The following is a 24,294-nucleotide window of genomic DNA, read 5'->3' as shown; positions in this document are numbered from 1 at the left end:
CTCAAATTTGATAAAACTGTAATTTCATTGATACCAATTTCACTTTTACTCAATTTGACCTCAATTGTGAGAAAAATTTCATCTCATGTTTTTTTTTATCAATATTGTAGACATTGAGATATAATATATGCTGGTTTAATAATCATCTTATTCTCAATTTTTCAGCCAAAGATCCTATTTTGTATAGGACGTTGAGTCTCGAAAGAGGAGGTGAAATGCCCAAAATCCAACATCACCAAACATGTAAAAATTATATTACGATAGAAATTTTTAAATACAAATTGACAGAAGTGGTTATGGGTGACAGTTTAATGTTAGGAGAGAACGTATCAAACCTCGCCCTAAATCAGAAACAAGTTAGAGAAATTGTTTAATATTATTAACAGTTTTGACTATTGAATAGGCATACATGTTTTGGGTTGGTTGCAGCAAAAGGATTTCCATAACATGTTTTAGATATTGACATTCAGGGCAAAGAAACTAAGAGGGTTATACTTTGCATCATGAAAGTCCGAACCATTCATCTTCGTCGGCAGAAGGAATTTGATTGTTTGTTATATCTTTCAGTCATGTCGAGGCATAATCTGAAAGCAAGGAAGATCACTCCACTGACACACCGTACCACAAAGTCGTACTTTGACATGTTTCGTGCTTTAATCATCCACAAACTCTATGCTCCTGTTCAAGCAAAAGGTATTGGACCATGCATACACATTGTAACTGATCGTAACGGGCATGTAGATATGACACACAACCCGTGGACAGAAGAGGGAGGAGAAACAAGAGAAGAAAATGAGATGTTTTCATTACACATATAACTTTCAGATTTCTTTATAAAAGAAATTTACATTAAAACTGTTATGCAGATTTTCGAAGATATAATAGGATTTTCCGCAATTATTCACCCTTGCAACTTTTCCAAAGCTAAAACGACATGTGGCATATGGATCATATGATCATAAATTCTTATAAAAAGGCAACAGAGGTGTGTCCCTCTGCAAATATTGTTAGTTTATTCCATTGTGCAAGAAAAGCGAACCAAGAAAGTTAAATTAAAGGCCACAAGTAACCAGCCCATCTCAAGTTTCGAACAATGATTAAACTTCAATATCATTTCTTCGTCGAAAACGTGAACATCATGCAATGCTCATATGTCTCTCCAGGATTAATAATCTGTGAAGGGAAATTTGGGTGATTAACCGAATCCGGAAATCCTTGAGTCTCTAAGCATAAAGCTGCATGAGATTGGTAAATAGATCCACCTTTTCCCGTTACATTGTTAATATAGTTACCGGTATACAACTGCACTCCAGGAGCATTCGCTGATAAATGCATCACTCTTCCAGATTTCTTATCATAAACCACAGCTACCGGCTTCATTTTTTGCCCTTTATGACCATCAACCACGTAGTTTATATCAAAACCTTTGGAGCCCTCTGGGAGATCCTTTATTGGCCCTTTTATTTCAAGAGGTTTAAGAAAATTATAAGGAGTATTCTCTACTGATACAATTTTACCGGTGGGTATGAGTTGTTTGCCAACAGGCGTGATGTGTGATGCAAATATCTGCAGCTTGTTCGAGAGTATATTCCCACTGTTATGACCGCCAAGATTCCAGTAGCTGTGTTGGGCAAGGTTCACAGGAGTCGCTTTTTTTGCAACTTTCGCCTTCATGGTTACACTTAATTTGTATGGTTCGATAAGAGCGTATGTTACAGAGGCCTCAACATCACCAGGGAATCCTATGGGAGAAATGAGGGAATCAAGAGTTTAGACAGTAAAATTGGGAACCTGGCTAAATTAAAGGGTTTTGTTAAATTACCTTCTTCGCCATCAACACTGTGATACAATAAGGTGATATAAGGAGATTCTTCATGTTTCTTGTGCTTCTTCACCTTCCAAGCAACTTGGCTGAATCCTTTTTTACCACCTGTAAGAAACTCGCAAAACAAAATATTCAAAACTAACAGTAAGCGAGATGTATCATGCTTTCTGAAGACTCCATGTCTCCCCAACAACTAAAAGACGGAAAGGACAGATACAAACGATTGACAACATATTACCGTGAAGCATGTTAGACCCCTCATTAGCTTCAAGCTTATATAGAGTTCCATTTAGAACAAACTCAGCATCGCCAATACGATTAGCAACCCGGCCAACAATGGCTCCAAAGTGAGCGCTATCATTCTGCAGTCATAGGATCAAATCCATAAGGATCATCCAGGGGAACTTTTGACGTAGCTAAAGTTCTGCAAAGTGCTAGTTGGACACAATCAAGATAAAACAAAACATTTACAGGCAGCGTGTGTTTGAGCAAGTACTGGAACCAGATATCGAGTACATGAGGCAAACACAGTGGGGACGAGCAGCTGAAAAGCCCATACTCGTATGATAAAAAAAAATTATCTTAAAACATGTACGTTCCGCCTTCTTCCAAATTTGTGAGTCAGGATCTTCCAGTTTTCTTAAGGATGATAACCCAATAAAACATCCCGGTGCTATAGAACCACCAAATAGTCATGACCCATTTAACAGCTTTGAATCGAATACCTGGACTTCAACTTATCTTGTCGTATGATCAAATATTAGGATAGTAAAGCACGTGCCATATTATTAGAGTAAGTCATTATTGAGGTGGGAGAATAATGATCTCTCTATCACGACAAATGGAAACAAAAGAATGGCCTTTTCCAACATTATGAACATGTGAAAACTTGAAATCTTATGACCAAAAAAAAAAAAAGACTTGAAAGCTTGAAAGTTGTGGATTAAGGAAATTCAGATGTTGAAGAATAATGGTCATCTACAACAAATATCCATGACTAAAATCAATAAAAAGGAAGAAATGTGAAATCTTGAAATATGTTGACTACGACCACATTGACGAAAGCCAGTAGAAGATTCACTTTTTCTTATGAGAAATTCATCAGCATTAAAAAAAATGTAAACGAAACAATTAAAACACATACCATATACTCTTTGACTGTATCATAGCCAAGAACAACGTCTGCTAACTTCCCTGAAAAATCATGGAAAAATTAGTTCTTTCAGGCACGTGTACTCAGAAATATGAAACATTAAACATGAATTCCAACAAACACCGAAAAATCAGAGTACCATTCTTGTCAGGAAGAATAACAGAGACGATTCTTGCTCCATAGTTGGTGACTCTCACGGAGAAATCACCTTTCTTGATCTCAAAAATCCCAAGTTTTGAACCACTGACAAAACTCAAAAACATGAAACAAAATAGGATCAAGATCTTAGACATTTCTGAATGTTTCAAGAACTGCCGTCCCAGATTTTCTTGAAGGTACAGATTTTTTAGATTAACAATAATGGGCTATGCAGAAAACACTTAATCCCATGAAAATGAAACGAATAAAAAAGTGGTATTACTGCCAGGTAACCCTATCGGACCCTATCGGTAATAGAAAAATGCGATGCTGAGTTGGGAGTGTTCGGGCGAGGATCTTTTTTCTGTTTTGTTTTATAACTCTGATCAAATTTTTTTTAAAAAAAATAGTCTCGAATAGTGTATTTTTTACTATATGAGAGGGGTTATTTTTTTTAAAAAAAGTTTGACCAAATCTATTTTCTCAAATATCCCCCTTAAAAGTCAGCCAAGATTGTTTGTCCTTTTCTTTTTTTTTTCTTTTTTTTTTAATCAGGCCTAGATTGTTTTATTAATGGGATTTTTGTGTGCAAGGATAATCGAGAAACGGCTGACCGTTTTGACTAGTCGTAACGCAATATCTTTTGATTTCTACTACAAGACAAGAAAATCTATATATATATATATATATATATATATATATATATATATATATATATATATATTTCCTTTTTTTAAAACATATATTTTTCCTTTCATAAATATTGATAGTATTTATCTTTAATATATTTTCAAATTTTAAACAATTCTCTCCAATAATAAAATTAAATCAAAGACACAAAATATAAACTCCTATCTGAAATTTACACGATACAAATATTATGTTTGCTTCTTTGTTCGGAAATTGTGCATAATTGCAGTGAGTAATTATTTATACGAAAAAGTAAATTATATACTTAATTATATTTTTGGAGATATTATTATATTGTTGACTGTAACTGATGTCATATTGTAATATTTTGTATTATTATGCTGATAATTTTTTTTTTTGAAAAACATTAAAGATTTAAGTTTAAAGACAAAAACTTGTGTGAGACGGTCTCACGGGTCGTATTTGTGAGACGGATCTTTTATTTGGGTCACCCATGAAAAAGTATTACTTTTTATGCTAAGAGTATTACTTTTATTGTGAATATGGGTAGGGTTGACCCGTCTCACAGATTATGATCCGTGAGACGGTCTCACATGAGACTTACTCTAAGTTAAATTTCAGACACCCTACTTATTTATTTTTCTTTAGAACTCCATTAGTTTAATTCAATGGATTCAATTACAAAAATTAATGACGTTCAACGTGAAATTCATTTTTAGTAAGTTCAAACAAATAATTAACTCGTGAATATAGCATTTATTGAATATAATTAGCTAGAAATATAATTGGTTTGTCAATGTTTATACAAGCTGACACCAATATTTATCACTATTTTTATTTTTTATAAGATAAAATTTATAGTCGTTATTTTTTGTGTATAATAAGAAAACACAATAAATAATATATAAATCATGCTTGTCATTTAATTCACTCGAATAAATTATGTACAACATACTAGTCGATAAAATTAGTGTTAATAAAGAACTCCTTGTTATTGGTAAAAAAAAAAATATTCACATATTCTATCAATTCAACTACCTTGAAACTATAATTTATGAATATTTTACCACGTTACAGGAGTAATCCATAAATGTTAAAGTGTCAAAATTTTTATATAAAAAGCATATTAGCCTAGATACCATTGTATTTTTCAAAATTTACATTTGAAACTAAATCTTCGTGCTGATATTCTCCTATTGTTGTATTGTATGCATGATATTATTCCAAATTTGGAGCTATCAGAACCAAGAATATTATTTTGAATATATTTTAAAAAATTAAGTTTATATTTGTAATAAGAACACATACGTTAATTGGAGGCATTATAAGGTCAAAGAGGAGAAAAAGTCAAAATAGATATTTAATTAACTAGTTCCAATAAACTCTTAAATATAATGGTTGCATTTTTAATTTTCATACATAATCCATTCCGATGAGAACTAGTCGATCTTAAAAGATTTTCCTTTGCATTTCAGTAAGTCTTGAGATGAATTTTTTCAGCTTATTTAATTAAGTTTTGGGTTGTCGAATCCAGTGGCCCGAAACGCCGGGAGACTGGATAAACCACGTGGGCGATATATGCAACAGCCGATACGCGGAGGCAGGAACCTGGATCAGCCCTTTACGTCTATTATATTGTAACCAAGAAAACAGGGAACTCGATCGAGAAACAGAACATGCGTACTCTTATATATATTTATAGATGATGAGAACACAGATTCTGCTCCCCCACGCCACACTACAGTAAACTTGTGCTCTGTAATGCTATGAAAAAGTTTTGACAGATATACATACAGTGGGTCTACTGGACTGAGAGTTGGAAGGAAAACCAGGGGCCCGCTTAAACTTTCACATGGGGCTGTTCAAAGAGCGGATTCTACACTTGTTTTCTTTTTTAAATCATAATTTGATGGAATAAAAAATTCCCACATTTGACAAAGCTTAAGGTTTTTATATTTTGATATGGACAAATTCAACTGATAGGAATAAATATTAACTATTTTTCTTCAATTATCGCTTTGTTTATTTTATTTTTCGATCGGTGCCAAATAAAGCAATTATAATTTTTTTGTAAAATTTTCTAATTATAATTAAGTTAAGCTTGAAAACTCATTTAGTTTTAAATTTTTTTGAGGTACTAGTGAATGTATTAAAAATTATTCTGGGTCTATTGAAAACAATATTTGATATAGAATTTAATTTAAAATGTTTTTCATACATGTGGGTACGTAGGAGACAGGGATTCGAAGGGGTCGTCAATTCCGATTGTATGAACAGTAATTAGGGTGTTTTTAATATGCATTAGTCATGTGACGCAATTAGGGTCCTAATCCCAGAAACTTTGTTGATTGCATGAACAATATCCGATATTAAAAGGCAAAATAATTGAATCTGACTAGGACAACAGACCTTTTAAATATATATTTATCAAGTAAGAAATTAAATAGATATATGGGAAATAAGAAAAATGAAGACTCGATGTTTAACCGGCCAAACTGAAGCGAAACGCTCTTGCAACGAAGAAATCAATATTAAGTATTGAGGATGATATTTCTAGAAAACTAGTCTAGACTACAAAAAAATGATAAAAGAAATACTGGGATCGAGTCATGTGTTAATTAATGGGACGATTCAGTTTCCGAAATGGGAGGAGTAAGAGAGATCAGAAAATGTGGAGATGGAGTGTGGTATTGATTCATCTGGTTGGCTATCCATCCACATGTCTTCAATCTAAAGGTCGTCACCAATTAATAGGATTCGGCCATGCATTATTTTAATGGTTTTTTCCTTTGATGCTCGCCGCCTATATACAAGTGAAAATAATCATAGATAGATATCCATACCCATAGAAAAGAAAAAAATCACAAAAATTCGAAGTAATCAAGATCGAACAATCTAACTCTATTCATTACAAAAATAAATAAGTAAATAATGATGGGCACACAATTAAGATGACATTGCTCTATCCATAATCCCTTTCTTCATCGATCGATCTATTGCTGTTTTTGGTGTCATTTCTTTCTAACATGGTTTCCCCGGCCTGCAGTTGAGCCAGCCGGCAAACTTGGTCATTTCTGCTACGTGCGTTGCAGGAGCAGCCGATATCTGGTCGTATTTCTCGGGATGCTTGCTTGACCAGTTTGAGTCACCGGATTGAACAAAGAATGCTCCTCTCAAGAAAAGATCACCCTCTGATCTCCATGTCCACTGTTTCCACACTGATTCTGTCGAATACTCTCTCTTTGTCACCTCCTTGGCGTAAGGGTTTTCGGGAGGGGCGATGAACCGGTTTCCCTGGCTGATAATGGTAGGGTGTTGGCTACCACCGATGGCATACATGTTCCAGTGCGTGTAGTCATTGTTCACGACATGAACGTAACCCCATCTGCACCTCGGCATTCTCTGCACCATTCTCTTACCGAAGTGGTTGAATGCTACCGTTATCTGCATTATCTCGTCTTGAGAGTGGCTGTCGCTCGCCCCGAAAAGCATCGCCTGCACGCAGCAAACTCCATCTATTAGTATTTTTTTTTTCCTTCTGGATTTCTAATTATAAAATCACGCGACTTAATAGTTTCGAGTACGTACCTCGTTGTGATCGGTGAAATGGCCGTTGGAGATGGTGATGCCAGTCGAGCCCATGATCGCATCTATAAGGCCGTCGTAGCAATTTGTCATCGACACATGATCGATCCATATATCATGGGCTCCAAAAATGGAAATCCCATCACCATCGCTCCTCGTCCTTAACCCGAAATGATCTATGGAGTCCCTCACCAAGCCACCACTCCCTTGAACGATATCGTGAATCCTTAACCCATGTATGATCACATTGCTCACGAACTGGATTGTGATCCCGGCTCCATTAGCGATGTGAACCCTCGCCCCACGAGCGTCAATGGTCTTGTTGCTCTCCATGATCAACTCCTGCGTTAGCCTGATCATCATGTCGCGCTCGAATATGATCCAAAGTGGCTCCTTCTGGATCACCGCATAGCGTAGAGTGCCTGGTTTCGGGTTCAGGACGTCGCTGTCCGAGGAGTCGGTCACCACGTAGATCTTCCCGTTCTTTCCGCCCTTTGCCTTGTAGCCAAAGCCTAACCCACAGTCTGCGAGTCTGAACCGGTTGGAGGCCCAATCGGGCTGGCATCTCCAGCACCTGTCGATGGGATTCGTGGCCTGGCATGGGCCGCTGTAGGAACCCTTTCCTAGCAGTCTTCTCGAGCTATTTTTTGAGCTCGGATGGTCCAGTCCTATTTCTTTTAATGTCCTGATCAAAAACATATATGTATAATAATTATATATATTCACTAAATATATTCGATCATCAATAGGTGTGATGTTTTATTATTTGAAAGTATGATTGATTTGACTTGTTAATTTGAATATATTTTCCAAGAATAGTGCATGCGATGAATGGAAAGGCAAAACTTGTTTGAAAAATGGATTTGTAACTTTGGAAGATATCACTGAAAGGTCCAACCTAACATGCAGAACTTAACTGATATATACCTGTGGACATTCATATTCAAGTGGCTAACTATTTTATGTGGTTCTTGCTCGTAAGATTCCAGCGTTCGATTCCAGGCCTCGGCGGCTCGCCTTTGCCAGAAGTCATCAAACTCCGCAAAATTAGCTCTCAGGGTGGGAAGAATCGAAGCAAAAGCAAAGAACAAGATGACTAACGAATTAAATTTAATGCCTCGCATGTTGCTAGGCATATTTTTTCGAATGCCGCCGGTCTGGAGTGGGGCCGAACCCTTTCGCTCTTCGGGTTCAGACCCTGTACATGTGATGTAATCGACCAGACCGAACCACTCTCAAAATGCTGGGGATTCTTAATTACTTTTCAAGGATATAGAAAATAAACTTAAGAATGTGTGATGGTGTTGTAAGAATAAGTTTTAAATAAAGAATTGCTTGATGGCGATGATAGAGGGTAACCACAGGTTGCATGTACGATCACACATTTTAGTGGTAGCACTGTTTTTTGAGGTTCAAATATGAAGAAGTAAAAAATAACGAGATAAATTCTACCGATATAAATGGCGGTGCATGCATGCATGTTTATTCAAATAAATTTCTCTTGAATCTTTTGGGCAGATTAATTAATTAGTTACCTTTAATTTATTCATGTGCGTGCTAGAGGAGAGCTGTGAGTGTATGCACCTTAACTAGTCAATATTATTAGCGGCTGATATATTATTTGAAGATTAAATTTTATTAAAAATTATATGAATTGAAATAAATTAACTCAACGGTTTGAAATGATACGATAAAAATCGACCCAATGAAGGATGGGTACGTAACTAATTACCAAATAATCGATCGAGCAGTTGGTTTTTCATGTATATAGATTAATTTTCTTTTTCATTAATAATGATAATAATAATAACAAAATCGCAGTAGCAATATCATTACGTGCGTTTTGTCTTGCTATCATCACAAAGGAACATGATTTCATATTCATACATATTAATATTGTTGTTATACAAAATATGCTTGAGTACCAATTGTACGAGCATTTAACTTATCAAATTTAACAGCTAGTCAATTGCATGAGTAATATCAATTACCAAATTTCGTTTACTTAATTCTCATGCACATGATCCCAAGCACGCTAGCTATCGACCTTGTTAATTAAGCAATATTAAATAAAATATATAATATAAGCACGAAGAAAGGTTAATATATATATATATGGTCTGTGAATTTATTAACGTTATATTATTCCTTTCTTCAACTCTTAATCTATAGCTAAGTAAATTACACGGTAATTAAAAACAAACCATACGAATAATTTTCTTTCTGGTTATGGGTCATTAAACCTCTACGAAAACCCATTTAGAAAAGGCTATATATATTTAACCAGAGAAAAATATCCTTAATTTAGATATTACATTATTTTACTAAATTTGATTTGAAAAAACAAAGTTATAATAAGCTGCGGTCGAGTTGTAGCTAGCTCGAATTGAAATCTAGCTAGTTTCATTAATCCTTCCACACCAGGAAAGTGAAAGGAAACGATATTGTAAGTAACGTATTGTTTTAGATTTCGTTTTCGAAGCTAAAAGTAAAAAGCAATTTAGCCGATCGAAGACATACATAGAGGCAAAAAATTCTTTCTTCACTGTAGTTATTTGCTCAAATTCTCAGTGACTTCTCTTGCAATTCACTTCTTTATTCTTCGTATTCAAAAGATGGAACTTGGAAGCTCAAACGAAAAGAACATAACCAGATGAACTTGCAATACAAATTTAATTAAAAAAGGAGGACCATATATAATTAAAAGACTAGCTAGAAGAAAACAATATAGTATACGGCTCTTCTCTGCCAAGGAACTCATGATATATATGAAATATATAACTAAACAACATTCTCTGAAAAGAGGTCATCTACCACCTTTTCAATTCCTTCCATATCCAAGATAAGCATATATTGAAACAATTACATCTCACTCTCCACTAATCCCAACCATGATCAGCCTAGCCAATGTCTTCCATGTAATTTCTGCAATAATACCATTATATGTAGTCCTCATTGCAGCCTATCTATCTATCAAATGGTGGAAGCTTTTCACACCAGATCACTGTGCCGGTATCAACAAGTTCGTAGCAAACTTTTCGATTCCACTTTTATCCTTTCAGGTGATCTCATCAAACAATCCTTTCAAGATGAACATGAAGCTTATTTCAGCTGATTTCCTTCAAAAACTTGTTACTTTTATCATACTCACGGTGATTGCCAAACTAAGATCCGAGGGAAGCCTCAGTTGGGTCATAACTGGTCTTTCCCTGTCGACATTGCCCAACACCTTGATTTTAGGAATCCCGTTATTAAGAGCTATGTACGGGGACGAAGCAGCAATACTCCTGGCCCAGATAGTTGTGCTACAAAGCTTAATTTGGTATAATCTTCTGTTAGTTCTTTTTGAGATTGATGCCGCTTATAAGGATTCCCGTTATGTTTCTTCACCTCGAGCAGCAGGTAGGCACGGAATGTTTATTGCAGCAATTGAATTCCAGTAATATCTATCAAGCTACTACATGTCTTTCCTTGCGAGGTTTCAAGTTTTGGACACAATAAAATGATTTTGACCAGATTTTGATCTCATAGCCCATGCTTACCTTTATGCTAACTTTTGGGTGGAGTTATTCCACAGCGTAAGGGTGTATTAAATGTCCCATGTGAATTGACAATTATATCTTTTGAGTTAGTTTTTGGGTGGATTTCTGGGCGTGAGCGAGATGGGTTAGATATTCACATTGACTGAATTAAGTTATTGAGAGTTGTATATGAGATTTTGGACAATCATATCCTTGAGCTAACTTTTGAATTTCATTAACTTTCAGTTCACAAAATCTCATTTTTAATACCAAATGGGAATCAATTTCATCGCACAATATAATCAGAACTTTTTCCCAAACGTGATCAATTTTAATAATCTTTGCATGTTGCCGAACTCCATTAAGCTGCATAACAGAGATCTGGTGTTGGATGACTCTGCGTATCTGCTATTACTCAAAAGATTAGATCATCCTAGAATTAGAGTCTTCTACTCTTAGGTATCTAGGTGCTTGTGGAGCTTTGTCTCCAAGTACTGATCTTTCTTTATAAAGAACATCACACATAGATATCATGTGTAAGGTATAGAAAAACACCAGTTTGTATAAGGTCTGTTAGTTTTGAGAAGGGAAATAATTGTTCTTCATTCTTTTCTTATGTGGAAGTACTGCAAACAACTTTTAGAGAAAAAAGCTTACAGATTTTGTAATCAATTCAGCTAACTATGAAATTATTAGGCCTTTCACTGTGGAATTACCAGAATAAACAACTTACTGGAATCATCCTTTCAAATGTCTCCAACCTAAACTTTTTTTAGTGGTTTTCATCATTGTTCAAAGAGTACAATCCATTACAAATAATTCAAAACTACTGTCAAATAACCAATTACAATTAATTAAAATTAACTAATAATAAAGTAGACATAATCCCATATAAGTGGTACTCGAACACAATCTCTTTTCGAAATGAGAATCTTGGGCCCTCCTCCTTGCTACAAGGCGAATTTAACAACCCTGGAAATTCTGTCAAATTTTATGTAACAACCACCCTCACAATTCTGTCATATTTTCTATATATATTTGTTGCAATTTTGAAAAGCATGAAATAAACCATTGAAGGAGAAATCGAGGCATCACAAGGAACAACACCAGAAAGTGGAGACCAAGAAAATGGAGGAATGAAAAACCATAGGAACATAAAAATAAGATTCATTCTTTCCACAGTAGGAAAAAAGCTTATTCGAAATCCCAATACTCATGCCACCTTGGCAGGTATTACATGGGCAAGCATACACTACAGGTAATAAAAGAATATACCCAAAAACCAACTTTCTTAACAATATCACGGATTCCAAGCCTCGCATCACGACTTGTTTGATGCAGGTGGGGAGCAAAACTACCGAAAGTAGTTGAAAATTCGGTAACACTACTGTCAAATGGAGGACTAGGAATGGCTATGTTCAGCTTAGGTTCAGTTTATACTTGTATTTATTTTCAATGCAATTCCCATAAAACTAGCGTCTGCCCTCAAATACTTCAATTTATGACTTGTTAGGCCTCTTTATGGCATCACAAGCAAGTTTAATAGCCTGCGGAACCCGAAACGCAGTACTAGCGATGGTCCTGAAGTTTGTAGCAGGGCCATTCCTCATGGCTGTGCCATCAACCATACTAGGATTAAGAGGGACATTGTTCAAAGTGGCAATAGTGCAGGTAAAGAAGTAGCATTTCCTGCCGTCAGCACGTAGTTTAAGATTATTCTTCATGAAATGTGACACTAACGTAAATGATTTGTTCGATGGTCAAGGCAGCTCTACCTCAAGGTTTAGTCCCATTTGTATTTGCCAAAGAGTATAACCGACATCCAGATATACTGAGCACAGGGTAATTATACTTTCAGCATTTCTATTGTCTTAAACTATACATAGCTTGAATTTTTTTTTTCTGTTTTTTTTGTTTGTAGGGTGATATTCGGATTGTTGATAGCTGTTCCAATTGGATTAGCATACTACTTCATGTTGGCTTTATAAAGCAAGGTGTTGCTGGCAACTGCAGAAGATTTTTTGATATGCATTCGAATAATCATGAACTCTATGCCTTGATTGATAATATGAGCTTAGTTTTCAAAGGATACAGTTTTTAGAATTGATTAATTAGTAACCAAAGGCACACATTTGATACCACTTGCTTCATAAAAAACTATTCATAGTAAGTATAGAAACATGGCAATGATGGCTGAAAGAGTAACTGATCACAAGACTCGGCTTTGTGTACTTGCATAACCTAGGAGTTGTCCAAATCAAATAGGGTACCCATCGCCCATCGGTCATAATAAACAAGCAAAACGATCAACTCAATATTCTTCTTTTCATGATGAATCCCGTTTCTAGACCATAATAAAAAATGTAACCAAACCAATGCCATCGATATTGAAATTAAAGATAAATTTTTTATTTATTTTATAAATTTTAACTTCTAAACTTCATTTTGAATATTATATATTTAAAAATATAAAGTTCTTTTTTCCCTTGAAATTAGTATATTGTATATTATAATTTATATATACTATATTTTGAAATGTATTATATTTCAATTTTTTATAACCAACCACATGGATATAAATTCAAAAATAATCTTATCAATTAAATGTATACACAATCTTAGTCCGAAAAATAATTGAATCTTGGATGATTTAATGCAAAAGAATGTAATATATCACTTTTAATAATAATATACGCAATGGAGAATGTTAGCTTCGTAAAAGGAATCACAAAATCTTATATTATAAGAATTCATAAATAAACAATATTTTTTATAACAAAAATATTAATTTTTATTATAAATATAAACCGAATCAGCGAGTAAATATATATTAATAACTAAGCTAATTGTCTGGACTGAGGTTGTTTCCTGTTACTACTTAAAAGCTTCCCACTTTTTCTTTTTCTTTAATGGTTCATAGGCTTGCTGGTTTTTAACGATCGAGCAGAGCTAGCTAGTTTTATGCTGACCGGATGATCTCATGTTCCATCCTCTTACGTATACAATGTTATTGTTTATAAATTTGTCGGTCTTCCGTGTACATGCATGTAACTAATGAACTGAGATCTCGACAGTACTATTCATCTAACCTGACGTGTTCACCGCCCCATTTCTCAGGACAGAAGGTGATCACATACTCGTCCGACCCACAATTAACCATAGGAGTAGGCATATCAAATGCATAGCTAAAATACGAGGGACAAGCCTCTTTAAACAATTTAGAGTAAACACTCGGCTTGCATTTTTGAGGGCTCCCATATTCATTCCTGCAACAAAATGTATCGAGATTGAATGCCAAACAAGCACTTTTGCAAGCAACAACTTCCCCATGCCTGTTGAGGACTTGGAGTTCCATGGGGCACGTTGCTTTTAGGTTCTGACTGCAACCCCTGATGTTACATCTCGTATCCGCTGGTTTTGTCGACACGGAAATGGGTAGATTATATCCATCAACCAGGCTAACATCGTAAAAATTTGGTTTCTTCTTGTCCGCTTGCAATGCAAATTGGGCGAGTGTGACAGGAGGGATGCCTATAGAACCGTTGCATGCAAGTTTTCCATCACAATCCCCAGTCTCACAACCGGGCTTCTGGTTGGAAGAATTAAAATCACAGCCGGTTCTAGCCCAGATTCGGCCCGTCCAGTCTCCGGGGACATGGAATCTATGAGTTTTGCCCGATGGGAGGTAGAAGCCTCCATCTGCTATAACAGGATGGCCTTTGTTAGAGGCTGTGGCTGGCCATATATGAAATGAGCATCTGTTACTAACATGGAACGTAGAAGCTTGTGCTTGTAAGGTACCTGCAAGAATATTAAACATGGGTTAGGAGATAGATTTTATGGCAGCGACGTACGTGTATCTTTTTGCTAAAAAAATAAAAATTTAATTGTTTAATGAAATCAGTATATATCCTCTGATTTTGTCTCCAAAATGGTGGAGTAATATATACCAGCTGAGAGGTAGTGGCAAACGAGGAAAAGAGAGAAACTGAAAGATGCTCCCCCCAACTTCATTGTGTGTGCAAGTTTTGTGTTTTGGGTGCATTGTACGTAATTTATGCAGAGTAGCTCCTTGGATTGATTATACTCCAAGTACTGAGTTTGAGACCCTTTAACTCTACGTTATTTATATTATCCGAATTTAACATTAGGTGAGAATTAAATCATTTTACATGTAACTAACTTTTTTGTTTCTCAATACCCTCAGCTCTTTTTATTTAATACATATATTATAATAGTCTATTTTAATAGATGCATGTGTAGCTCGTTTTATAACTTATAACATCTCTTATCGAATTTCTAACATTTCAAAAATTAATTCAATTTTGTTTTATCTTTATATAAAACTTTATTTTTTTAAATAATTATATTTCTTTTAGATTATTATAAAATGTTATATTTAAAAATGATACAAACAAAATTATCTAGACTATACTATAATACACGTGAGTAATTAATTTTAGGTTATAATTTTGTTTATCTATAATTATCATATCTGATCAATAAAATATAACACATCACCCGCTATCATATATAAAAAGATATCTACACACTTTTTTCCCTACATTTCTCTTATCTTCTTCCGGTCATTTCAATTTATAAATTGTTGAATTTTACTTTACTATTTTTTCTTTTTAAAAAACATGTCAATCTCTTCTGTTTAGATCTCTAGCTAGTGCGAAGAATTCAATTTGGACCTGATTTAGTAGATTGAACGTTCTTAAATACATAGTTAAATCAAATCTGAATGCACTATGATTTCTTCTATCTGAAAATAAAAGAGGAGGATTTGATTTTTATTGACGCGGTTGAATTTGTGTGAGTAGGCTAAAGGTAATTAGCTGCATAAGCCTATGGTGGCCGCCAAGAGCTTAAAGAGTTTAATAAGCGCACATGAATTCTGGCATGTTTCTTAAGAAGGCCGCGCTGCCGAGATTAGTGAAAGAGCTATGCCTATGATGGTGTGTATAAATGAAAGAGGTTATCATAATATCAACATGCATGTTGAGCTATTTATTTGAAATTTTATCAATGGTGATGTTGTTCTGATCTTGTCTATATAAACCGGTGAATCCGAAGTCATCATTAGATGGAGGTGGCCTTGTTTTCTCCTTTACATTTTTGGTTGACAATTGATGACATGATCTAAAGCTCGGTACGTAATTCCATGGAAAATAATGTGACTTTAACTTGCCTTTTCTGGCACACAATTCCGCCATTTAGCTAGTTTGTAAATGGCCAGTGCTAGCTGTAAGCTTTAACAAAATGATTCATCCAATACGAACCGACTGAAGTAATATTTTTGGAGTCAAGAAGTATGAGCTTGCTTGTGTGTGTGAGAGAGAGACTTGTATGGTTTATTTTTCATGTCTTGCAATTTTTAAAATTTTTTTTCTGATTGAAAGAAGAAAAAAAGAAATCATGCGATTGTTGTTAAATCGGAAGCCCATTTACATGCATTTCATGCTCCCTCGCTTGTTAAATGTCTCGTCTTCAAAACTTTTCTTTGGGAAATCACATCGCGATTACATCAATTCAATGGGGAGGCCACGATGCTGTGATAAAGCAAATGTGAAACGAGGCCCTTGGACTGCTGAAGAAGATGCAAAGATTCTTGCATATGTGGCTAGCCACGGAATCGGGAACTGGACTTTAGTCCCTCAGAAAGCTGGTAAATTACTTTCCTTTTGTACGTGAAATCTTGATGGTCAACCAGGCTACGAGTTCTACCTTGCTTTTGTATAGGTCTTAACAGGTGTGGGAAGAGCTGTAGACTAAGGTGGACTAATTATCTTCGGCCAGATCTTAAACATGACAATTTTACTCCGGAAGAGGAAGAACGCATTCTCGAGCTTCACAAAACCATTGGTAGCAGGTACCCTTTTGTTGAGAAAATGTTTTTGTTACTTGTGCGTTACCTGCACCTAGAATAACCGATGTCGAATAAATGGATATGAGAAATGTTTTTTTTTTTTTTTTTAATATCGATCTGTCTAGACAAGGGTTCTTTTTTGGATGATTTTCTTGGTTAGTGATAAACTAAAAGGTAATATTTATGGTTTATATAATTTGCAGATGGTCTCTGATAGCGAGGCGTCTACCTGGTAGAACAGATAATGATGTGAAGAACTACTGGAACACGAAACTAAAGAAAAAACTGGCTAAAATGGGAATCGATCCCGTTACCCATAAGCCCTTCTCACAGCTTTTTAATGAGTATGGAAAAATCAGCGGCATTCCTGGTTCTGGAAACATGAACTCTTTCCTTCACAATTCCACGCAAACCAATCTTACAAGCCCATATCCATTTCAAGTCGTAAATCAAGAAATAACTCAACCAAGTTATTTCACTGAGGCTTCCTCTTCTTCTGATACATTTGGCTGGACACCTCATGGTCAGATCGCGCCTTATTCTTCATTTTTGTGTAACAATTATTTTCATGGAGATCCCTTCGCATCCATTAACACAGATCAAATTCAAGAATCTGAGTATGAGGAGGCATTATCCTTAAATTATGGTTCTGTTTCTGCTGCGTCTGAAGAGGAAAATCTGGAACACAGTGTATCTCGTGAGGAGAACTTAATGGCGAAATGTTCTTCCGGTGTCACCTCGCATTCTGCAGATTCGTTTGTGGACTCTATTTTGGCTCATGACAGTGAAATGAGACTCCAGTTTCCTCACATCCTCGACGAAAATTATGATTACTGAGTAGTTTTCAACTTGTAGCAGGTGGAGAATTGTCACTACTGCTTGTTAAGTTTCAACTTTCCGTTCAAAATTGTGTGAAACATTTGAATTCTCTCATGCAATCCGGGTGAACTAATATCCTTTTTTTTTAATGAATTGAAATTTGAATGTTTGGCTCTACTCGTTATTATATATATTTTAAAGTCCTCAATAATCGGGTTTGAATACACAATTGGAAATCAAGAAGAAATCGTGATAATAATAATAAAATTTAAAAAACACCAACCAAGGAAAATAACAGGCCACAGAAAATATATAACAAAACCGTTAAGTTAGTTAAAGGGACTAGCGATACACATCAAACTCCAACAAAATATAAAAACCAAGAAAAAGAGAGAAACACAAAGTAAAGGTTATGTTCCACTCCGATGAACACGTTACAGAGATCCTCGTACTCGTTCCGAAGACAGGGATCCTCCGGCAGGATCTGGGAGAACAGGCTTCAGATTCCAAATTTCAAGCCCCCTGAAAATTCCACGGAATTCAATTACCACCCCATTATCTCCAACACGATCCCTTCTGCGACTCGTCATGATTCTATGGCGCATCATCCATCGGCTTCAGGATCAGAAAATAAGGGCCAAAGGTGCAGTTTTTCTTCAATTTTCGCATGCTGTCTAAGATCGCACGCATCCTGAATACAACCTCGGTCCATCCCCTTCTGTTTCTTGTGCTGTATAGACACTTCGACATGCCTATCTTTTTCCATGCACGTAAGATGGTGCGTTTGTATTAGTTTGTTGTTTATGTTTGAGCTTGAATTCGAGGCATTATTCGGAAAGAAACTCAGGAACTTCATGTAAAAAAAATATTCCAATTTAAATGCATACATAAACTAATTAGGTAAGAAAATATTTCATACCCACAAAAATTTGGCACCAACCTTACTTAATTCAACGAAAAGGGAACAACATGTTCTTCATCAGTTCAAATTCTTGCAGTGTTCAACAGCCAATGTTTTTTTTTTTTTTTCCGTTGATGCAGAAGCGAAGTTGTTAGTAATCAGGACTGAATATTTTAGGCTTCCTTCCATCTTATGCTGTAAACAGGTTCAAGAGGCACCAGGCCCAATTTTAATGTGGCCTAAAAAATTCAATAATTCAAGCTCAGATAATCTCGATCACGGCTGATGTGTCTAGCCGTAACATACACACTTCACTAATACATGAAACCCGCGAGATTGAATGAAATTTCATTTCGATATGCTCGTCGATCAGATTTTTGGATCTTCAGTACGAGTATTAATAAAAGAGAAGATCGATACTCTAGCAAGTAAACAATTGATCGATCATGAGGGCGGGCGTCAAGGTGACAAAGATTGATTCATCAATCTTCATTAATCAATTTTGTGAGACTATTTCTGTTAATGAAAAAAGAAAGATCCAAAATGATATTTTTATAAATGCAATAGTATGGTTAAATTGATAGAAATGTTTGACGAGGTGTTTATATATGAAATTTTCAAAAACGATTTTATTTTTTTTAACAACACATAAATAAATTTATGTATTTTATAAAACATTTTTGGGGCGAACTTCTCAATTTAAAACAAAAAAATATAATCGTATGAACAACGAATAGCAGGCCCGGTTTAACAAGAATGACCCACCAGATAATAAGCCCAGCAAGCATTATTCGTTCTCTCTTAATTTAATGTGGGCCCAACAAATAATCCAATTCCATTAGATCAGGCGGAGAACGAACGGATTATCAATGGCGATTCCTTCATCTCATATAATTCCAGTTGCCGAAGTTAATTTGTTTGGCCCCAATTCTCCTCCTCTCAGATTTCAATTCTCCCAAATCAGCAGCGCTCGCCGCTGTCCATTCATAATTACCTTATCTTACAGTAAGTTTCTGATTCTTATTCCTTGTACCCATTATATCAAGAATCTGTGCAACAATTATGAGCTGACTGTGTTTCGATGCTATACCAGAATCAAGGAGTGGAAACACTGTTGACAGTGAGAAGAAGAGAGAATTTCTTGAACAGTACGGACTTAATCCTGATGATTATTTGACCAAACAAACTTCAAAGGTTATTATTATTATTATTATTATTATTATTATTATTATTATTATTATTATTCCTCTTGTCATTCTTTGGCCGAGTGTTTTGAATTGTAAGTGCGTTTGGATTATTTCCTTAATTTCTGTCATTTTTTCAGATTAAGAGAAGGGAGCAGGGAAAAACAGGAAATGGAAAGGAAATATCTGTAGAGGAGGAGCCTAGGCCCTCCCGGGAGACTCACAAGTTGCTTCAGGTTCGGGATCTTTTTGCTGTTTAGAGTTTCGTGTTCATTATTATTTCTTTTAAAAATAAATAAAGACTCGAACGGTTTCAATTTTTTTCAAGGAAAAGTTTGGTTGTGGTAGGGAAAGAGCATAGGGTGACATATAGTTAAGCTTTGGCATTTCAAAGAGTATTTAAAAAAAAAAGTAAACGTAAACTTTGAAATTACCTGCTGGTTGACAATTTGAAAGAATAGTATAAATATCAGTCTGGCCAAACATTAGCTTTGGATCCTAAATGAAAAGATCGAACATTTGTTTTATGTGGTGGTGAAATTTGAAAAATCAAATTAAGATATAAGAGAAACACCTGAAGTCGTCCGGGAAAAAGAGTCTCATATAGACCATGATGGTTTTCAGGTTCTTGGAGGAACAGCTCGTAGAAAAAAGTTGCTCTCACCAAAGGGTATAGATGTGCGGCCAATGATGGAAGTTGTAAAGGCAGCAACTTTCAGTATATTGCAGGTAGTAGTATTATGATTTTGAATGTTTTGTGTTTCATGGAAAGGGTTTCATTTTTTTACTTGTTTTCAATGAAACACAACGAGTTCTGATCAATTAGTACATTTAAACCGTTGGAATATTAGGCAGCTGGAGGCTCTCCTCAATATCTGAGGCCTGGACGATGGTTAGACTTGTATAGTGGTACCGGATCTGTTGGGATTGAAGCTATGAGCAGAGGTTGCTCTGAGGTTCGTTTTCACTTATGATGGAGCTTTTGTTTAACTTTTTCTTGAAGCTAATAAAATGATAATAAAGCATTGGAGTTGAATGTTATTCTTTTTGTTGACTGATTTAACCATTAAGCTTGAGAGATTTCAGAGTACTAACCAAGCCAGTTCACTTGGGACTCTCTTTTGCTAAGTCTATTTGCCTTGATTAGGGCTTGTCTGTCTTAAATTTAATGGTTTATTTGTGATTTATAGGTGCACTTCGTGGAAATGGATCCTTGGGTTATCTCGAATGTTCTCCGACCAAATTTAGAATCAACTGGTTTTCTTGACGTATCAGTCATTCATACTGTCCGCGTAGAAACCTTTTTTCGAAATGCAGAACGATTTGTAGGTGGATATATTCCTTCCTTGGTCTCTCTTATGTAATTGAGCTGGATGTGAGATTATGTTCCAGCTTCTAGATTTGTAATAGAGTAAAAATACCCAGAAAAAAAAAGACATAATTTTTCTATTATTGAGTGTGATGCGAAAATGTTAAATCATGATTTGAATATTAGCTATCACATCAGGGGGTTCTCTAATTCCCCCGTTTCATTCTCATTTTGATTGTTTCTTAGTTGGAATTTTTCAGATTGTATGTTAATAATTTATTTTTTACACTTTTATTATGGAACACACTTTTTGTGTAGAGTTTTCATGCATTTGATGTGTAGTAACTGCAGGTAAAGATGGAGTCTTTGATTACATTAGCGTTACTCCTCCGTATATGCTTGTTGATTATTCAGTCTTGATGGATCAAATTTCTCAATCATCTCTAGTTGGAGAGAATACCTTCATAGTAAGTTGGGTTAATTTTGTTTTATAGGCCTTTTTTTTTCCTACAATCTTTCTTTATTTATGTACCAACATTTCCAGGTGGTTGAGTATCCTTTGAGAACCGACATGTTGGATTCATGTGGGCACTTGGTAAAGGTAAAGTTTGCCACTTTGTTAAAGTATGTCACATGTCTCATTAGATTCAATATTAAGTGTATTTCCTTTCCCGTGTTGTATTTAGGATGTAAACAAATCAAATATTGTTCAATTTTTCGAGATGAAGTTCGAATTTTTCTGGACTACTTGAAACTCAAAAGATGTACTTTTCTGGACTAGAATTAAGCTCGAATTAGAGTTCAAATTCAAGCTTGCTGATTCCGTTGAACTTAATTGTTCGGCTCTATTAACTAGAAGCTCCAATTATTGAAATAATGTTAAGACGAATATTAAAGTTTGTGAGTGATTCACAAGCTATCAATAAAATAATTTGGAATCGATTTTGGTCGAAAATAAGTTTTACGAATGTTGAGCTCCGATCTGAGTTCGATAATTACAAGCAACGCAAGCTAGATCATTGATTTGTTTCCATATGTTTGTCATGCAGAGCTACTCATGTTTCGGCCCTTTATATGTGAAGCTTCATTTGTGTGTATATTTTTCTTCTTAATGTAAACCATTTGGTTGTTAAAAAACGCAGATAGCTGATCGGAGGTTTGGGAGAACACATCTGGCCATATATGGCCCAACATGGGCACAAAAGAAGAGCAAGCCCCGCTCATGACTACCATTGTAAGAAGGATTGGCAAGAATCGAAATGGTTACATGGTTGAATTTGATCTTGCTTGATGGTGGCGATGTAATCTATTTCGGATCTGTGATCAGACTTTGCTGCTTCGGATTGTTTCTAGGGTAAATCCGCCAATGACCGCTGCCCATAACTTGTGCAATCAATTGATCGCCCCTTGGTGTCTACTGACGACTATTTGGCCTCATGGGTTGCAGGTGATATATCGGTTTATGTCTTTTCTAGAAAAAAATAATAATTTCAATACTCCTACGATGTATAACAAATTTGATTGGCTTCATATAGGAAAAACTCGTCGGTTCTTTGTTTGAGTCACTACTGATTGTTGCGTCTTCTATATTTCAGATAGCCAAATTACATTCTCATAAAAAAAAATCCATCACCCACCCGATAAGCCCCGAAGAGTAAAATGCGGTTTGGTTTGTGATCGTGATGCTAAGCAATAGTAGCATCTGTGTGCATAAATTCACGTCTCACCCACCAAAAGTCAAGTTAAATGTTCTGAGCAAAAAAACATTCGCTCTCGAGTATTTGGAATTTGGACTCACCCCACCCAACCCAAAACAGTACCTACGTGGTTTGGCTTTCCAAGAATACTTTAAAGTTTCAACCTTGTACTAATTGTGAACTTCATGCCACGGGATTATACGTCTATCCAAATCAAGGACCATGGTATCTTTTATACATATAGAGAACTTTTGGTGTTATGTATGAGAAGAGTGAGAAATAAATAATAAATGTGATAAAACAAAGATAAAATGAGTTGGAACAATGTATAAAAATGAATAATATATTTTTAGCTTGCATTTGTCCCTCGCTAAAACTCTGCCTTCTCACTCAAGAATCTCAATGTCATCAGCATCCTAAATTTAAGATGAAATATGATAAATGGTTTAGCCAATTACACTCCTTTTGGTGCTCGGTAGAAGGTTCTACCAATGCTCTAGTGTAGCCTCACCCTAGTATCAATACAACAAATCTGATTCCAATCTAAAAACATTATTTGCTGAATGATCTTTAGAAAAGGGAGCTTAAAGTCACAAAAATATGTTGGAAGTTTAAGATATCACCCTTTTATATTTTCAGATAACCGATTACATTCTCATACAAAATCCTGCTAGATTCCACTACCCATTTGGCCCCGAAGAGTGAAATGTTTCATCCACCAAGTCAAAAGCAGGCGCTTTGGACCCACTATCTATCCAAAACGAGTACCTGCATGGTTGGCTTTCTAAAGTTCCAACCTTTTGATAATTGAAAACTTCATGCCAAGGGAATATATATCTATCTATATCATGCGTTATGTGTATATCTTGTATACATAGAATGTGTGTTTTTCAAAATACTCTTATTCAAATTTCATATACTGATAAGATAATAGAGTTGAATCGTGCATTTTGTCACCATTTTTTCTGTCTTCAGTTTTTCTCCGCATATGTGTTTGTTAGAAATATGATTCTTTTTTTCGGTCCAGCTACTGCGACTTCTGTTTAGCAGCAAAGCGATAATGTAAAAAAGCTACCAATCAATAAGAATATATTCGAATCTTTGCACATTTTTTCAAAGAAAAAAAATTACCTGTGAATTTGCTAGCACGCATGTCTTAATGTTGGCAATCTCTTTAACATGATATGAGGCGGTGCACGCCTCAAACCAAGGCAAAAGTACACTTGAAATCTCATGACGATAATGTTTCTTTGTCATTTGTCAAATACTCGTACCTCTGCCCCATCGCATAATCATTACAAAGGATGCCGACTCATTCTCATTTTGCCCCCCACTAAGTGACTAAATTGGACGACAACAAAATTTCATGCCTATCTATAAAAGCCCCAAAACGTTGTCACTTTCCAAACATGCTAAGCTTGTTACAGGCAATTTTCTAACTAAGAAGAGTAGCCTCTGTGAGTGTTTTAATGGAGGGGATAAAAGAAAAGAAGATCACTTGACAGCTGCGGCCGGAACAGCTGCATCAATGGCCTGCATCGAACGATGCGACCGTTTCCCTCTTTACACACCGGCGAGTGTGGGTGTTTCTCGGGTTAAACCTCTTACTCCTTGCTATTCTATTCAATTCTAAATCCGA

At 35.5% G+C, this 24,294-nt stretch overlaps 6 protein-coding genes across 8 annotated transcripts; 3 read left to right on the top strand and 3 right to left on the bottom strand.

Moving 5' to 3' along the window:
- Nucleotides 1–944: 944 nt before the first annotated feature.
- LOC140836276 (uncharacterized) lies at nucleotides 945–3,470 on the bottom strand. The gene is made up of 5 exons (XM_073201667.1): nucleotides 3,118–3,470; nucleotides 2,970–3,019; nucleotides 2,064–2,187; nucleotides 1,823–1,930; nucleotides 945–1,742 (listed from the first exon to the last, which is right to left on the bottom strand). Exons 1-5 carry the CDS (start codon nucleotides 3,269–3,271, stop codon nucleotides 1,111–1,113), a joined length of 1,068 nt encoding a protein of 355 aa, XP_073057768.1. The 5' UTR covers nucleotides 3,272–3,470; the 3' UTR covers nucleotides 945–1,110.
- Nucleotides 3,471–6,704: 3,234 nt separating this feature from the next.
- LOC140836271 (probable pectate lyase P59) lies at nucleotides 6,705–8,612 on the bottom strand. Its single transcript, XM_073201662.1, has 3 exons — nucleotides 8,280–8,612; nucleotides 7,356–8,037; nucleotides 6,705–7,262 (listed from the first exon to the last, which is right to left on the bottom strand). The coding sequence occupies exons 1-3, from the start codon at nucleotides 8,486–8,488 to the stop codon at nucleotides 6,789–6,791; spliced, it is 1,365 nt and encodes a 454-aa protein (XP_073057763.1). The 5' UTR covers nucleotides 8,489–8,612; the 3' UTR covers nucleotides 6,705–6,788.
- Nucleotides 8,613–10,152: 1,540 nt separating this feature from the next.
- Nucleotides 10,153–13,010, top strand: LOC140836273 (auxin efflux carrier component 8-like). 2 transcript variants are annotated; one of them, XR_012119054.1, is made up of 6 exons: nucleotides 10,153–10,754; nucleotides 11,951–12,131; nucleotides 12,215–12,300; nucleotides 12,387–12,544; nucleotides 12,643–12,715; nucleotides 12,795–13,010. XR_012119054.1 is itself a non-coding variant. In XM_073201663.1 (6 exons), the coding sequence occupies exons 1-6, from the start codon at nucleotides 10,244–10,246 to the stop codon at nucleotides 12,859–12,861; spliced, it is 1,080 nt and encodes a 359-aa protein (XP_073057764.1). In that variant the 5' UTR covers nucleotides 10,153–10,243; the 3' UTR covers nucleotides 12,862–13,010. The 2 variants fall into 2 exon arrangements, 1 of the variants encoding a protein (XP_073057764.1); XM_073201663.1 differs by having other exon boundaries at nucleotides 12,639–12,715.
- A 755-nt stretch (nucleotides 13,011–13,765) lies between these two features.
- LOC140836275 (thaumatin-like protein) lies at nucleotides 13,766–14,929 on the bottom strand. The gene is made up of 2 exons (XM_073201665.1): nucleotides 14,824–14,929; nucleotides 13,766–14,674 (listed from the first exon to the last, which is right to left on the bottom strand). Exons 1-2 carry the CDS (start codon nucleotides 14,885–14,887, stop codon nucleotides 13,950–13,952), a joined length of 789 nt encoding a protein of 262 aa, XP_073057766.1. The 5' UTR covers nucleotides 14,888–14,929; the 3' UTR covers nucleotides 13,766–13,949.
- A 1,339-nt stretch (nucleotides 14,930–16,268) lies between these two features.
- Nucleotides 16,269–17,680, top strand: LOC140836274 (transcription factor MYB35). Its single transcript, XM_073201664.1, has 3 exons — nucleotides 16,269–16,544; nucleotides 16,619–16,748; nucleotides 16,949–17,680. The coding sequence occupies exons 1-3, from the start codon at nucleotides 16,295–16,297 to the stop codon at nucleotides 17,580–17,582; spliced, it is 1,014 nt and encodes a 337-aa protein (XP_073057765.1). The 5' UTR covers nucleotides 16,269–16,294; the 3' UTR covers nucleotides 17,583–17,680.
- A 1,579-nt stretch (nucleotides 17,681–19,259) lies between these two features.
- On the top strand, nucleotides 19,260–22,523 carry LOC140836270 (uncharacterized). Of its 2 annotated transcripts, none has more exons than XM_073201661.1 (9): nucleotides 19,260–19,470; nucleotides 19,559–19,659; nucleotides 19,790–19,885; nucleotides 20,274–20,378; nucleotides 20,501–20,605; nucleotides 20,840–20,978; nucleotides 21,310–21,425; nucleotides 21,503–21,559; nucleotides 22,101–22,523. In XM_073201661.1, the coding sequence occupies exons 1-9, from the start codon at nucleotides 19,335–19,337 to the stop codon at nucleotides 22,182–22,184; spliced, it is 939 nt and encodes a 312-aa protein (XP_073057762.1). In that variant the 5' UTR covers nucleotides 19,260–19,334; the 3' UTR covers nucleotides 22,185–22,523. The 2 variants fall into 2 exon arrangements, with proteins under 2 accessions (XP_073057762.1, XP_073057761.1); XM_073201660.1 differs by having other exon boundaries at nucleotides 21,301–21,425.
- The last annotated feature ends 1,771 nt before the right edge of the window (nucleotides 22,524–24,294 follow it).

This window comes from Primulina eburnea, chromosome 7, assembly GCF_022965805.1.
Source record: "Primulina eburnea isolate SZY01 chromosome 7, ASM2296580v1, whole genome shotgun sequence".
Classification (NCBI taxonomy): Eukaryota; Viridiplantae; Streptophyta; class Magnoliopsida; order Lamiales; family Gesneriaceae; genus Primulina; species Primulina eburnea.
This window is presented reverse-complemented; position numbering and strand designations above follow the sequence as displayed.

Excerpts from the sequence above, each read along its gene's own strand:
- LOC140836276 (XM_073201667.1), bottom strand. The coding sequence starts at position 3,271 with ATGTCTAAGATCTTGATCCTATTTTGTTTCATGTTTTTGAGTTTTGTC. Across the intron at positions 3,020-3,117 it reads TATTCTTCCTGACAAGAATG|GGAAGTTAGCAGACGTTGTT; the intron begins GTACTCTGATTT and ends ATGATTTTTCAG. Across the intron at positions 2,188-2,969 it reads ATACAGTCAAAGAGTATATG|AATGATAGCGCTCACTTTGG; the intron begins GTATGTGTTTTA and ends CTATGACTGCAG.
- LOC140836271 (XM_073201662.1), bottom strand. The coding sequence starts at position 8,488 with ATGCCTAGCAACATGCGAGGCATTAAATTTAATTCGTTAGTCATCTTG. Across the intron at positions 8,038-8,279 it reads TTGAATATGAATGTCCACAG|GACATTAAAAGAAATAGGAC; the intron begins GTATATATCAGT and ends GTTTTTGATCAG. Across the intron at positions 7,263-7,355 it reads ATTTCACCGATCACAACGAG|GCGATGCTTTTCGGGGCGAG; the intron begins GTACGTACTCGA and ends TGCTGCGTGCAG.
- LOC140836273 (XM_073201663.1), top strand. The coding sequence starts at position 10,244 with ATGATCAGCCTAGCCAATGTCTTCCATGTAATTTCTGCAATAATACCA. Across the intron at positions 10,755-11,950 it reads TTCTTCACCTCGAGCAGCAG|GAGAAATCGAGGCATCACAA; the intron begins GTAGGCACGGAA and ends AAACCATTGAAG. Across the intron at positions 12,301-12,386 it reads AATGGCTATGTTCAGCTTAG|GCCTCTTTATGGCATCACAA; the intron begins GTTCAGTTTATA and ends ATGACTTGTTAG.
- LOC140836275 (XM_073201665.1), bottom strand. The coding sequence starts at position 14,887 with ATGAAGTTGGGGGGAGCATCTTTCAGTTTCTCTCTTTTCCTCGTTTGC. Across the intron at positions 14,675-14,823 it reads TTGCCACTACCTCTCAGCTG|GTACCTTACAAGCACAAGCT; the intron begins GTATATATTACT and ends ATATTCTTGCAG.
- LOC140836274 (XM_073201664.1), top strand. The coding sequence starts at position 16,295 with ATGCGATTGTTGTTAAATCGGAAGCCCATTTACATGCATTTCATGCTC. Across the intron at positions 16,545-16,618 it reads TTTAGTCCCTCAGAAAGCTG|GTCTTAACAGGTGTGGGAAG; the intron begins GTAAATTACTTT and ends GCTTTTGTATAG. Across the intron at positions 16,749-16,948 it reads CACAAAACCATTGGTAGCAG|ATGGTCTCTGATAGCGAGGC; the intron begins GTACCCTTTTGT and ends TATAATTTGCAG.
- LOC140836270 (XM_073201660.1), top strand. The coding sequence starts at position 19,335 with ATGGCGATTCCTTCATCTCATATAATTCCAGTTGCCGAAGTTAATTTG. Across the intron at positions 19,886-20,273 it reads AGACTCACAAGTTGCTTCAG|GTTCTTGGAGGAACAGCTCG; the intron begins GTTCGGGATCTT and ends GATGGTTTTCAG. Across the intron at positions 20,979-21,300 it reads AAATGCAGAACGATTTGTAG|TAACTGCAGGTAAAGATGGA; the intron begins GTGGATATATTC and ends TTTGATGTGTAG.